Source organism: Quercus robur, chromosome 9 (assembly GCF_932294415.1).
Source record: "Quercus robur chromosome 9, dhQueRobu3.1, whole genome shotgun sequence".
Classification (NCBI taxonomy): Eukaryota; Viridiplantae; Streptophyta; class Magnoliopsida; order Fagales; family Fagaceae; genus Quercus; species Quercus robur.
In genome coordinates, this window is record NC_065542.1 from 46,347,809 (window position 1) to 46,359,620 (window position 11,812).

General features: G+C 33.8%; 1 protein-coding gene across 2 annotated transcripts; it reads left to right on the plus strand.

Annotated features, from left to right (window-relative positions):
- Positions 1–3,387: 3,387 nt before the first annotated feature.
- On the plus strand, positions 3,388–8,915 carry LOC126698712 (two-component response regulator 24-like). Of its 2 annotated transcripts, XM_050396105.1 has the most exons (3): positions 3,388–4,315; positions 7,919–8,232; positions 8,543–8,915. In XM_050396105.1, exons 2-3 carry the CDS (start codon positions 7,945–7,947, stop codon positions 8,711–8,713), a joined length of 459 nt encoding a protein of 152 aa, XP_050252062.1. In that variant the 5' UTR covers positions 3,388–4,315; positions 7,919–7,944; the 3' UTR covers positions 8,714–8,915. The 2 variants fall into 2 exon arrangements, with proteins under 2 accessions (XP_050252062.1, XP_050252063.1); XM_050396106.1 differs by lacking the exon at positions 3,388–4,315 and having other exon boundaries at positions 7,827–8,232.
- The last annotated feature ends 2,897 nt before the right edge of the window (positions 8,916–11,812 follow it).

The window sequence follows — 11,812 nt, forward strand, 5'->3', positions numbered from 1 at the left end:
GTTGAATCTTCCTGCAGGAAGTGAACCAAAAAGAACCTGAACCCAAACTTGAACAACCCTACTATTGGACTATGCCATCAAAGTTGTACATTCTGGGGAGTGGGCCTAGATGGCTACTTGTTGTTGCTTTTGGGATTTCAAAGAGTGGGTTTGCTTAAGAGGGAGGGAAAGGATAGTTTATTGATGCATGCCTTTCTGCTGTGCTTACTCTCTTTTCTTTTTACTCAACTTTTTCTCTTTAAATTCTCATTTTTTTGCCTTAGTTGCTATATGTCCTCGCTCTCTTAATTATTTTTTTCATTTATGGCTACTGGCCCTCTTTATAGTGGGGTGGTTCCATGGGATTTCTCCTTTTTTCCTCTAAAGTTTCACCAACTGTTTTCGATTTGTTGTGAGTATTCCTTTAGAACTGTCCACCAACCCAATTGGTTACCTAGCCACTACCATCACTGGGTAAACCAGTGTATTCTCTTTCTTCCACTATCCATTCCAAGACAAAATCTCTCTTTATTTGATCTTACTCTCTGCCCTCCTTGCCTAAATGGATAAGGACTTGGGTCTCTCACTACCTACCTCTATGGCATGCATCAGGTGGTCCCAACCGTTTACTACCTCTCTTAGGCAAAATGCTATCCTAGCAAAGCATTTTCCCTAAAAGAAGCTTTGGTTGGAAACCCAAAATAGACTCTTTTCTCCCCACCACCAAACCACACTCTCTGAATCCATTGACTGTGTGCCCACCTCCCTTGTATTGGTTGAGTATAGGTTAGTGGTGCTCCGCCCATTGTGTGCTTATTCCATTTTCCTCTGATTTTGTTTTCTTTCACTCCAATGCCGTTTCTGCTATTTGCAGATTGGTTTTGTTTTGTTTTGTTGTGTGTCTCTTCTGCCCCTGTTTATCCTCTGTGGAAGAGGGCATGGGCTTTTGGGTTTGCCTTGTTTTCTTTTGTCCCTTCCTAGGCCTGTGAGTCCACTTGGCAGGCTCCCTACCAGAACAACTTATTGGACTTTTATTTCTTTTATTCTTCCTTTCTTGGGCTTCCATAGCCCACTAATTTCCCCTCTTTTTTTTTCCTTTTATTACGATTGTTGTCCTGTTGGTTGATTGGGCTTTTACCTCTTGGGTTCTCATGGTCTATTTGCTTTGCTTTTACCTCTTGTTGTGCCTATGGGCCGGTTTGCTACCATTTCTTGCCATGTTGGCCCATTGGGCTTTATTTCTTTCTTTGGGCTCTCATAGCCCTTTTGCTTTGTTTTTACCTTTTGTTGTGCCTATGGGTCTGTTCGCTGCCATTTCCTACCATGCTAGCCGCTGGCCCATTGGACTTTTACCTCTTTCCTTGGGTTCCCATGACCCATTTGCTTTTATCTTGTTTCTCAACCTTTTCCTTCTTCATTTTCTTTTGCTATTGGGCTTTTTTGCTGTTGGGCCCTTCTCGTCAAAAATGGGTATCAAGATAGTTTTATTAACATGTTACGAGATAATTTTTGCTTTATTGAAACTTTTCTTAAATATTTGAATTTTTAATTCTAAAAACTATTTCATTTACCACTTTCAAACTTGTGAAATTCAGTAGACGCCTAGCATATATAACAATTGTGTGACCTGCAAATAGCAAAGCAATACTTCAAACAAAAATGATCTAGAAAACTCTCAGTCCAATCAATCATTCAAAAAAGTTTAGCTTTAGTTTTTTAAAACAATAAAATTTATTTGACGAGAAACTATGATTTTGGTTGACGAAGAAAAACTTAATTGAGGAAAACAACAATATCTTAAAATACTAGGGTTTAGGGATCCACATAATTCTAACAAATTTATTTTATAACTCAATTAAAATTCATATGAAGGATGATTTTAGTCATATGATTTAAGAATACAAGAATTAATTTCATAAAGGTAGTTTTATGAATTTAATTGATTTTAGGTAAGATGAATCCAAGGGGTTGAATTAGTAGTTCCTAAGGCCTCATGATATCCATGAGACTACATACATGCGAAGAAATAGTCAGATTTTTGAAGAGATCTAAACACCATCGTTTCTCAAATCTAAGTTAAATCAAAGAATTATACAAAATAAACATTTTCTAGATAGATAAATCAATCAAAAATAGAAAAAGTGGATTCTAGTTAACTCAACTGGTAAAGTCTCTAATGGTTGAATAAAAGATTTGGGGTTCAATCTCCATCTACACCAAAAACTGATTGGTGTCTTGTTCTAATAACAAAGAGCTATTCATCAGGAGTGGACGTCATAGGTTGAAACTCTCTTTAAAAAAAAAAAAAAAAAATTAAGCATTAAAATCATTATTGTTAAGAACTTACCAAATACCAATATATAGAAGGTTGGTTTTCACCCATTGCCTTAATTAGCAAGGCTTTTAGCAAGCCATTAAAAAATAAAAATAAAAAATTGAAAGAAAAACCTAATTTTGTTTTAAGATTGCCATCCAATGGAAGTCTTAAGCTTTGGTCTATATCCAAAGACATCAAATATCCTAAACGGCCACCTAAAGATTTGTGTTCTGTCTGGGTTCGTTCCTTTGGAAAATTGTGTCATATTTAAATTTAGGCATTTTTTTTCCTCGTCCAAGCAAATGGTGACATGGATTGTGGTGATAGATAGGTCTTTAATTTATAGTGTAAGAGTGAAAGAAAACACTAACATAGATGGATGGCGGAGCCTTTTGAAAACGGAAATAAATGGTAATGGCAAACTTTAAAATTTTAAAATATTTAAGCATTAAAATAAAAAGTGAAAAACAACCTCAAATATTATGAGCCAAAAATTGTACTTTATTCTCTTTTTTTTATTATTATTTTTTTATTAATTTAGTTTCGAACTTTAGCATATTTTTTATTCTGAAATGGTTGAAACTTTTAATTTATATTTTTAGTCCCTAAAGAGAAAATTCTAATTCAGTCCATGGTAGAGAAGAGTATCTAAAACCTTGATGCTTTTGGTGGTTATGTGGCTTGGCTTGTGTGTTGTTTTACTACATGAATTCCGTTTGGCTGCTATTGAACTTAGCAGAAAATTTTGGGAATGATTTTAATTTAATTTATTTATTTTTGGTTACAATTATTGTAACTTTTTAAACTATTTTAGGTTATTTACTTGATGTGGCATACTTAGTACATGTGGCTTTTTTTATTGGATCAATTAGCACATGTGGTAGGCTTATGTGGAGCATAACATACACATTAAGGCATTAACAGAAGGGCTGCCAATCAAAATAAACCTCCAAAGTAGGGCAAGTGAATAAAAAATTTAAAATGTTGGGGGGAAAAGCAAAAAATACCCCTGATGTTAGGAATGCAATTTGCACCTTAGTCTAAAGAAAATAAGTTTCACGGACGAAATTAGGTGAATATAAACTGAACGTTTCAAGAGTGAGAGAGTTTTTCTGTTAATTATTAGAATTTCAATTTAGTTTCTCAGATTGGAAAAAGATCTAAAGCAAGCAAGAAGGGGAGAGAGAGAGAGAGTACTTGTCTGTTTTTTACGGAGATTGAGAGCCAAGGCCGTGAGAGCTGATCAGTCCAAACAAACTAGTAAAGTGATTTATGGAGCAATGCAAATTTGGGGGATCTATATCGGAAAAAGAGTTGAGTTCTATTTGTGTTTGTTTCTTTGGAAAATATTACATAGGATGCCGTCGAGGATTCCTCGTTAAGTCTCAATAGATGCTAGTGCTGAGCTTGTGTCAAGACTAGTGTCGAGATTCACTTAATCAGTTTTTCTTCACTTGTTTCTTGGTTCAATCTTCATGTTTTTAATGATACCACTTGTGATGTTTGTGCAAAATACTTTTTGATACATTAAATCCAATTTAGATCTATCTAATTACAAGTAAAGTGCATTTTGTTAAAAAATATGCCAATGCATAGAAAATATGACACTAACAATGATCTTTTTCAATCAAGTATTAGTGAATTTTGATGCAATATTTAATTGTTGATTCTTGCATCTTAGACCTTGCTTGCATTGTTTGATTTTATATATATCTCATTTTATTTAACAATAAGTAGCGGTTCTAGCTTAGTCAATATGCGTTTCAGTTTAAATCAATCTAAACATGATGTTGGTAATTAGATGTAAGTCCATTTTTAGACCCACTTTTGTCTATTAACTTCTGGTATTTCTTTTTGCTGGTTTTACAAGAGGTAGTACTGAAGATGCAGAAGCTATTGGTGTAACCTGCAAGGACTGTCATTGGATTGAATGGATGCAAAGAAAGCTTTGTCATTGAATTATGAATTTCTATCCCTATAGTTTTGCAAGTATACTTTAATCTGTTGGAATGGACCAAGGTAAATGTACTGTATTGTAGGTTTTATTTTAATTTTTTCTGTTAGCTGTTATATGCATGCTAATTATTAAATCACATGAGAGAGTTGCATAATCTATCTTGAACAGATGTTTCCAACCCTTTACCACGTTGATTTCTTAAAGGGGAAAGTTGTAAGCCAAAAGTTTTATACTTCTTTAGAACACTTTACTGGCCTTAGTCTTATCTGTTCTTTATTTGATTTTTTGCTTTCTCTAAAGGATAACGGAAGCTTCATTCCAATCAGTGATGATATATTTATTTCCAATTCTTCTAGGACCACAATTTTGTGTGACAACTCTGACGTGGTTGTTTATGAGTAATATACAATCACTTTTACATGTACCCACGACTTTTTCTTTACCACTCATTATTCATAATAAAGGTATGGCAAACTTTGTTTTGCAAGACCTTCTCTGTTATTTCACTGAACTTTTTAGTGTGGTAAGCTCATTCTGAAAGCAATCTTACAGGAAAAAGGCCATAATCACATTCTTAAAGATGAGGGAAAACAAGTTTTAAGTTTCAGAATAACCTCTCCACTACTTGCACAACATCCTTCATTACTTCTGTGCTCTTCCTTCTATCATAAAATTGTATAAAAGATACTCATTTATTTCTTCTTTTCTTTGTGATTTGGTGAGATCTGACTTTTCCATGACACCTATTACTCACATTTTCACTGGCTCATTTTTAAAAAATATTCCTGTAAGAAATATGTATGGTGATGGCCTGATGGGGTTTTATATCACCGGAAATTTATAGCCTGTAGAAAAGTGTTCCCTCTTTTGATAATGGGCAGTGTCTATTATACACTTATGTGCATCCGCATGAGTGTGTAACAAGTTTTTCCCTATGATAATATTTTCATCACTTTGGGATATGAGCATAATCCTTTAATTTATTACTAAGGGTAATATAAAAAATTACTGTATGCGTATTCCTTTTTTGCTGAGTATTGTCTGTGTATTTAGTTCAAGGTGGAGAAGACACTCTTATTACTACTAATGATAGATATAAACTCATTTAGAAACATTTTAATTAGAAATTTTATTTTGGAGCTGTAATAAATTAGTTTGAAGGATTAAAGTTGTCAAAACAAGCATGCAATTATCTAATTTTTCACAAAAATTTCTGCAAATGAAATTGAAAGTTCAAAAACGTGTACAAAAACACTTTTGAACGTTTAGACCCCCAAAAACCAACTTAACCAACCCAAGCAATATGTCAAACAACTAGTGTGCGGAAACTTAACATATGCTATAATATGGAATTGATTAAACAACTATCTAAGCCACAACAAAATAAACCACAGCAGATAATATAAAGGCAGAGATAGAGAGGAAGGAAGATGCAAACACAGGGATAACACCAGATATGTTATCGAAGAGGAAACCGAAGACCTCGGCGAAAAACCTCTCCGCCGCCCTCCAAGCGGTAATCAATCCACTAGAAAATACAGTTGGGATACAAGGACAGCAATAGACCCTCCAAGCCTAATCTACCCAATGCACCTAAGCCCTCCAAGCTTCTTGCTCCAACGAGGTTGCGCCGAACCTTTTTCTTTTCTAGCTTTCCGGATTCCGCTACTACACCGTAGCATCAACCAATAAAGATTGGCTCCTTCCTAACTGCTTCCCAGAACTCCAAACGTCTGTCTCACAGGGATGATAATGGTGAGAACCAGGTTTGGTATAATGCCTCTCAAGGATTTGACAATGGAGAGGAAGAGAGTGAGGGATTTTGATGAGACTCTAAGGTAGAGATTGTGGGTGAAACAATCTGGTTTTTCTTTAGGGTTTCTCTCTCAAAATTCTCTCTGGAAGCTCTCTTTCAATCGTGGGTTAAAAGGGTATTTATACTGGAGTGAAGAGGAATGCGAAACGTCAGGTTTTTCCAAAACAGGGGTGGCTCGCGGCTTGACCTCGCGGCTTGACTAAGTCGCGAGTTCCAGTCGTGAGTTAACCGTATGGCCAGTTGTCCTGTTTTGTCCTGTAGTGCTCCAGCTAGCATGACTGTTCATCTTCCAGCATGCTTGGCATGTGTGCATCTTCTGGCGGGTTGAAGCCGCGAGTCCACCCGCGAGTCCCAGCCGCGACACTCTGTTTTCTTGCACACTCTTGAGCAATCTTCACACTATCTCACTCACTACCCTTACAACAATCCCACCTAAATACAGGGTTACTAAATGCTGAATTACAAGCAAATTTGGCACGGAATAAAGCCAATTAGATGGTTGAATAAGTTCAACCTTACAGAAATATTAATGGTGCTAAAATCAATTGTCTTAAGCTTTACTATATTTGAAAGCAGTCTGAATCCTTGTTGTCAATTATCAAAGTCATGTTCTTGTGTGAAGTTATTCAACTTGTTTATGAAAATGAACTATAACTGGTTAAATTTATGTCACTCAACATAATGATAGTTCAAAGCTAAGTAGGTGAGATGAAATCTTTTACTGAATTTATTTTGACCTCAAGCAAAAAGCTAGACTCATGCTTTATATCACCATTAAATGTAAGGTAGCTTGCAAAATGTTTTAAGTTCATTTGTCCATAGACATTGATTTATATGTATGCCATTGTATAAATAAAATGGCTTATATCTACAGGACAACTTAATTTTCTGCTGGTCCTTACAAATATATGAAATGGGATGCTAGAAAATGAGAAATTTCTTAATTTTGAAAAATGTGAAATTTTGAATGGGGTGAAGTTTTTAATTTATGTATGAATATTTATAAAAATAGAAAAAAAAATTAGCATCTTTGGCACGTGTCGATCATTAGTATTTTGTTCTTGTGTCATAAAAATGCCCAGATGTATGAAAATCTTGGGTATTAACTTCATAAAGAAAAAATCTGGCTATCAGATTACAGAGCATCTTTTACTACATCTACGTTACCGTGAATCTCGGGTTTCTGCACTCTCTTTTTGTCACCTTCTGCCCATTTTACGCCCACTGGATATGGTAGTACACAGAAAAATGTTGGCTGCTTCATCTATATAAGCTGATTTAGAGTTGCTTGCATTATCATCAGCATTGAGCTTTGAAGAGTCTAGTGGTAAGTCACAATATTACCTAGAGTTGTCCTAAAGCAGTGCAGTTGTATTCTTTTTCAAAATATAATTTTCCCCTTTCTAATTTGAATTCTTATCATTGTATCCTCACAATATAAGTGGAGGTACATAGTTGTTCCCGAGTTCCTTAATTTCGTAAAGTTCTTGCATTTCTAGACAGAAGATATTGCTGTTGCAGTTGGGCCAAAAAGAGCTTTGGCCCTACTTTACCAAACAGAGTAGCTACAATTGAATTCTTATTAGTTTTATAGCTATAGATTATAATTGTGTTTACCTATGAAGCCTTTGCAAGTATTTATCTCTAAAATGAAGCTAGAGTTCCTATATATATATATATATATAAAATGAAGCTTGAGTTAGTTGAGGAAGAAAAAAAAATGTGTAGGAACAGAGATATATGTTTCATTTTTTAGATAATTCAGTTTGATTTCACTTAATTATATGAGTTATTGCTTGATGTAATTGTCTCTAAATTAGTTCATTTTCATTCCCATCTTATTGTGCAGAAGTTATTATTTGGATTTAAGAAAGAATGGGAGCAGCAGTGGATCATGTTTCCCCCATGAGCATGAGTGAAGGCTCAGCTGAAGGAAATGACAAGAGCGAAGGGCAGTGCTTTTCCTGCAAAAACAAGCTGACAGCGCTTGTAGTGGATAATGGAGGAGTATGCCAAGCCATACAGACTGCAATCCTACGTTCCTATGGTGTGGAAACAGAAGCTGTAGAGACTGGGGAGGCTGCAGTGGAGCTCATTGCCTCTGGAGCAACTTTCAATCTCATTATCATTGAGATGCTTCTGCCTTTCATGAATGGCCCTGAGGTATATATTTCATCCTTCTATTTCATCTTATTTGAAGAAGGGCCAAGCTCGGTTAATTATCTTGTTATTCATTATCAACTTGTTATAATTAATATCTTCTAATACGTCAAAAGTTTTTTAACTCAATTGGTACCTCTGGTATTTCCAAATGAGGAGTCCAGGTTCAGATGCTTCCTCACATGTTATTCTAATATATATATATATATATATAGTGTAATACTTATGCTACTTCTGTCTTCATGTACAATTTAACTTTTGATTTGTTGTACTTAAGCCAATAGATAATAATATCCTGTTCCATCTTATATAGACTGCTAAGCAGATTCGTGCCATGGGGGGCCAAAGCAAGATTTTGGGTATCACTGCATTTTTTGATGAAAGGGACCAACAAGAATTTCTTGCAGCTGGAGCGGACAAGTACATTGAAAAGCCATTGTCACCAGAAATTGTGATCCCAATCATAAGGGAGCTCGACAACTAGATGTGAAAGCGCACATCTAAATAGCTAGAGGACTTATTGCAATGCTGATCACTATCATATCATATTGTACCGTTATCATTTTCTATGTTCTTAGTGTGGACTGATACTCATTTGTCATAGGTACTTGAAGTACATCTATAGTATTTGTGGCAATTGGAGACATATATATGTCCGTGTGCTTGTCCTTTAAAATTTAAATAAATCTTTGTCCTCTAAGCTTCTTGCAAATTCTTGTATCATTTATTTCTCTTCTGTAATATGCTCTTTTCCTGCTCATTATTATTGTTAGGAAAAAACTTGTTTTATACCGTGTAAAACTTGATTTAGAGTCACATTTTTCGAGTTATAAAAACACAGTGAACACACTACGTAAAACAAACGCCACCCTTATCGTTACTACATACAGAAATGCCAATTCTCTATTGCATTGGACTTTAGATTGCCTACATGCGAATATGCGATCACTATTAATTGATCAATTGAGAGACGAAACCATGATTTCATCATTAGGGGACCAAAGTTTGAACATAAAAGTTTTTACCACTTAAGACTGGGAAATGTATAATATATATTAATTAGTTAATACATGAAAAATAAAACTAACAATTATTTGGTGTTATCAAAATATAAATAAAAGAAAAGATTCAATAAGAGTTTCTTAATATTTATTTAGTGTTAACTTAATTATTTATCATGATGTAATTGAACTTAAGTTGTTGTTGATGTTGTTGTTGTTTTTTGTTTTGTTTTTGTTTTGTTTTGTTTTTTTTTTTTTTTTTTTTTTTATAAATTTTTTTAATAGCTCTGAGAACCAAAAAGAAATGATAAATTGATGTGTATGGAAATAATAGAAAAAAAAAATTGAGAAAATACAAAACCAAGCTATCAAACCCCCCAACCCAACAAATGAACTAGCACACGACAAGGGCTATACAATTATAAAGTTTTTACATTATAAGCATGCAATACCTTGCTAAAGCAACTAACCTCAAATGAAGGTGAGGACGGAGGTTCATAAAATATTAAAATATTATAAGTTTGATCTTATTGTGAAATTAATCTTAAACTAATTTCATGCGCTGAGTTTAGCCAAAGCCCCAAAACTTGATATTCATCTCAATTTGAAAGGCAAAAGGGAAGAAATAAGGTGAGCTTGTCCACTCAATAAATATTGAAACATTTTAATAGTAAGTAACCAAATTCTTAACTAGCCTAATCAAGCTTAATACAAGTTGCAAACAAATTTCCAATGCATTATAAAATTCTTAGGCTTTGCATCATATCAATGAAATCAATGGTACACAAAGAAGTAACAAATAGCACATTTATTTGGAATTAAAAAGTCATGCATATGATAAGTTCATCTACTAACAATCTATGTGAATGTGTCACACTCTATCCACATGACCAGGTTTAGAATCATGAATCAGGTTGAAAAATATCTAGAAGCAACTAGTGCTTGAGCCACCATTTACCCTACAATCCTAAGCACGATTAGATTGTATAACATATATAACATCGTTCAATTCATAGTCAATCTCGCATATGTCAAAGCTCAAAAAAAGATTCCATTTAGGATAAAATACACTATAGGTGCCTAAAGTTTATCTATTAAGTTCTTTTGCTTCTTGAAATTTCAAATGAGCACTATTGGTTCTTATGTTTACCTGTATTAGTTTCTTTACCTATGTATCTAATGAAACAATGATGCGTCATTTTTAAATGATGTGGCCACTTTTTAATTATTAAAAAGTTACAGACACCTTAATCCTTAAACAATCTGTTTCTATTACCCACCCAATTCAAACCCATTTCTAATTGGATATCTATATCCCTAAACCATACCCCAACTATCTTGGTTCTCTGGGAGGAATTGGTGGTGGAGCCATCAAAGAAGATTTAAGTAGTTGAAGTGAGTAGAGAAGGACTTGATCTGTTGATGTCATTGCTAAATTTCCATTGGACCCAAAAGTGGATGGTGGTTTTGTGGCAAGGTAGTCAATATGTACCAGCCATACCGGCAAATTTCGGGCAATACTGGCCGGTACAAAAAAATTTAAATTTTTTTGTTTTTTTTTTTTTTTGTTTTTTAAGTTTCGTAATTTTTGAATTTTTGTAAGGGCAGAATAATAACTTATTTGTATTAACTTATTAGTATTATTTGTTTTCTTAGTATGTAATGAACAATTAAGTTTTCTATTTTATATATATATATTTTTCCTTTTAATTGACGCTAAAGTCTAAAATCATGAATAATTTATTCTGAATTGAGGTAATGTTTTATGGTAAACTTTTATATTTATTATAATACACACACATATATTTATTTATTAATCTTTAATCTTTTGGAAATTTTGCAAGTATGGATGATAAAAGAAGAAAATGTAATCCAATTATGGATTTGCCAAAATTCATATCCAATAAAAAGATATTAAGTGGAGTTGTAGTCACTGGTTATAATTACGTACGTTTGTAACCAATCTAGAAAATGGCTGATTTCAATGTCTTAGCGAGGTCAGTAACCCATCATTGCTTAAATCGTAAATCTAAGTTGAAAATTGGGAATTTGTCCCAATTTATCTTGTTGTTGTTGTTGGTTTTTTTTGTTTTGTTTTTGTTTTTAATTAAAAATGTTTTTAACAAACATTGCTCATTCTGAAAACCATTATATCTATGTACTAAACAAGACTAGATCTTATTTGGAGGAGAAGAAAAGAAAACACCCTTATCATTTGACTTGATTAGCAACAACACCTAATATAAAAAATAAATAAGATCTTATGCTAGAAAATTTATAAAATAAAAAATATAATAATTCTTTCAAAGACTAGAGTTCGCAGTCTATCCGTTCCATGGAAACTGAGTTCCCAACAAGATCATAGGCAATATTATAATTTTGTAGAGCCATTACTCCAATAATAGTCATGTCATTTGCTATACTCGGAAGCACAGCCATGCAAAATTGGTTTGGACTTTTGTCTCGATAAACACGCTCTCTACATCTAACGCCGAATCAACTCCATTTGCAAGGTTAAAGGTTACTACTGGAAACCCAGTAAGGTCACGATTGATAACCGCTTCTCACATGGGTACGGCTAC

Excerpts from the sequence above, each read along its gene's own strand:
- LOC126698712 (XM_050396105.1), top strand. The coding sequence starts at position 7,945 with ATGGGAGCAGCAGTGGATCATGTTTCCCCCATGAGCATGAGTGAAGGC. Across the intron at positions 8,233-8,542 it reads CTTTCATGAATGGCCCTGAG|ACTGCTAAGCAGATTCGTGC; the intron begins GTATATATTTCA and ends CATCTTATATAG.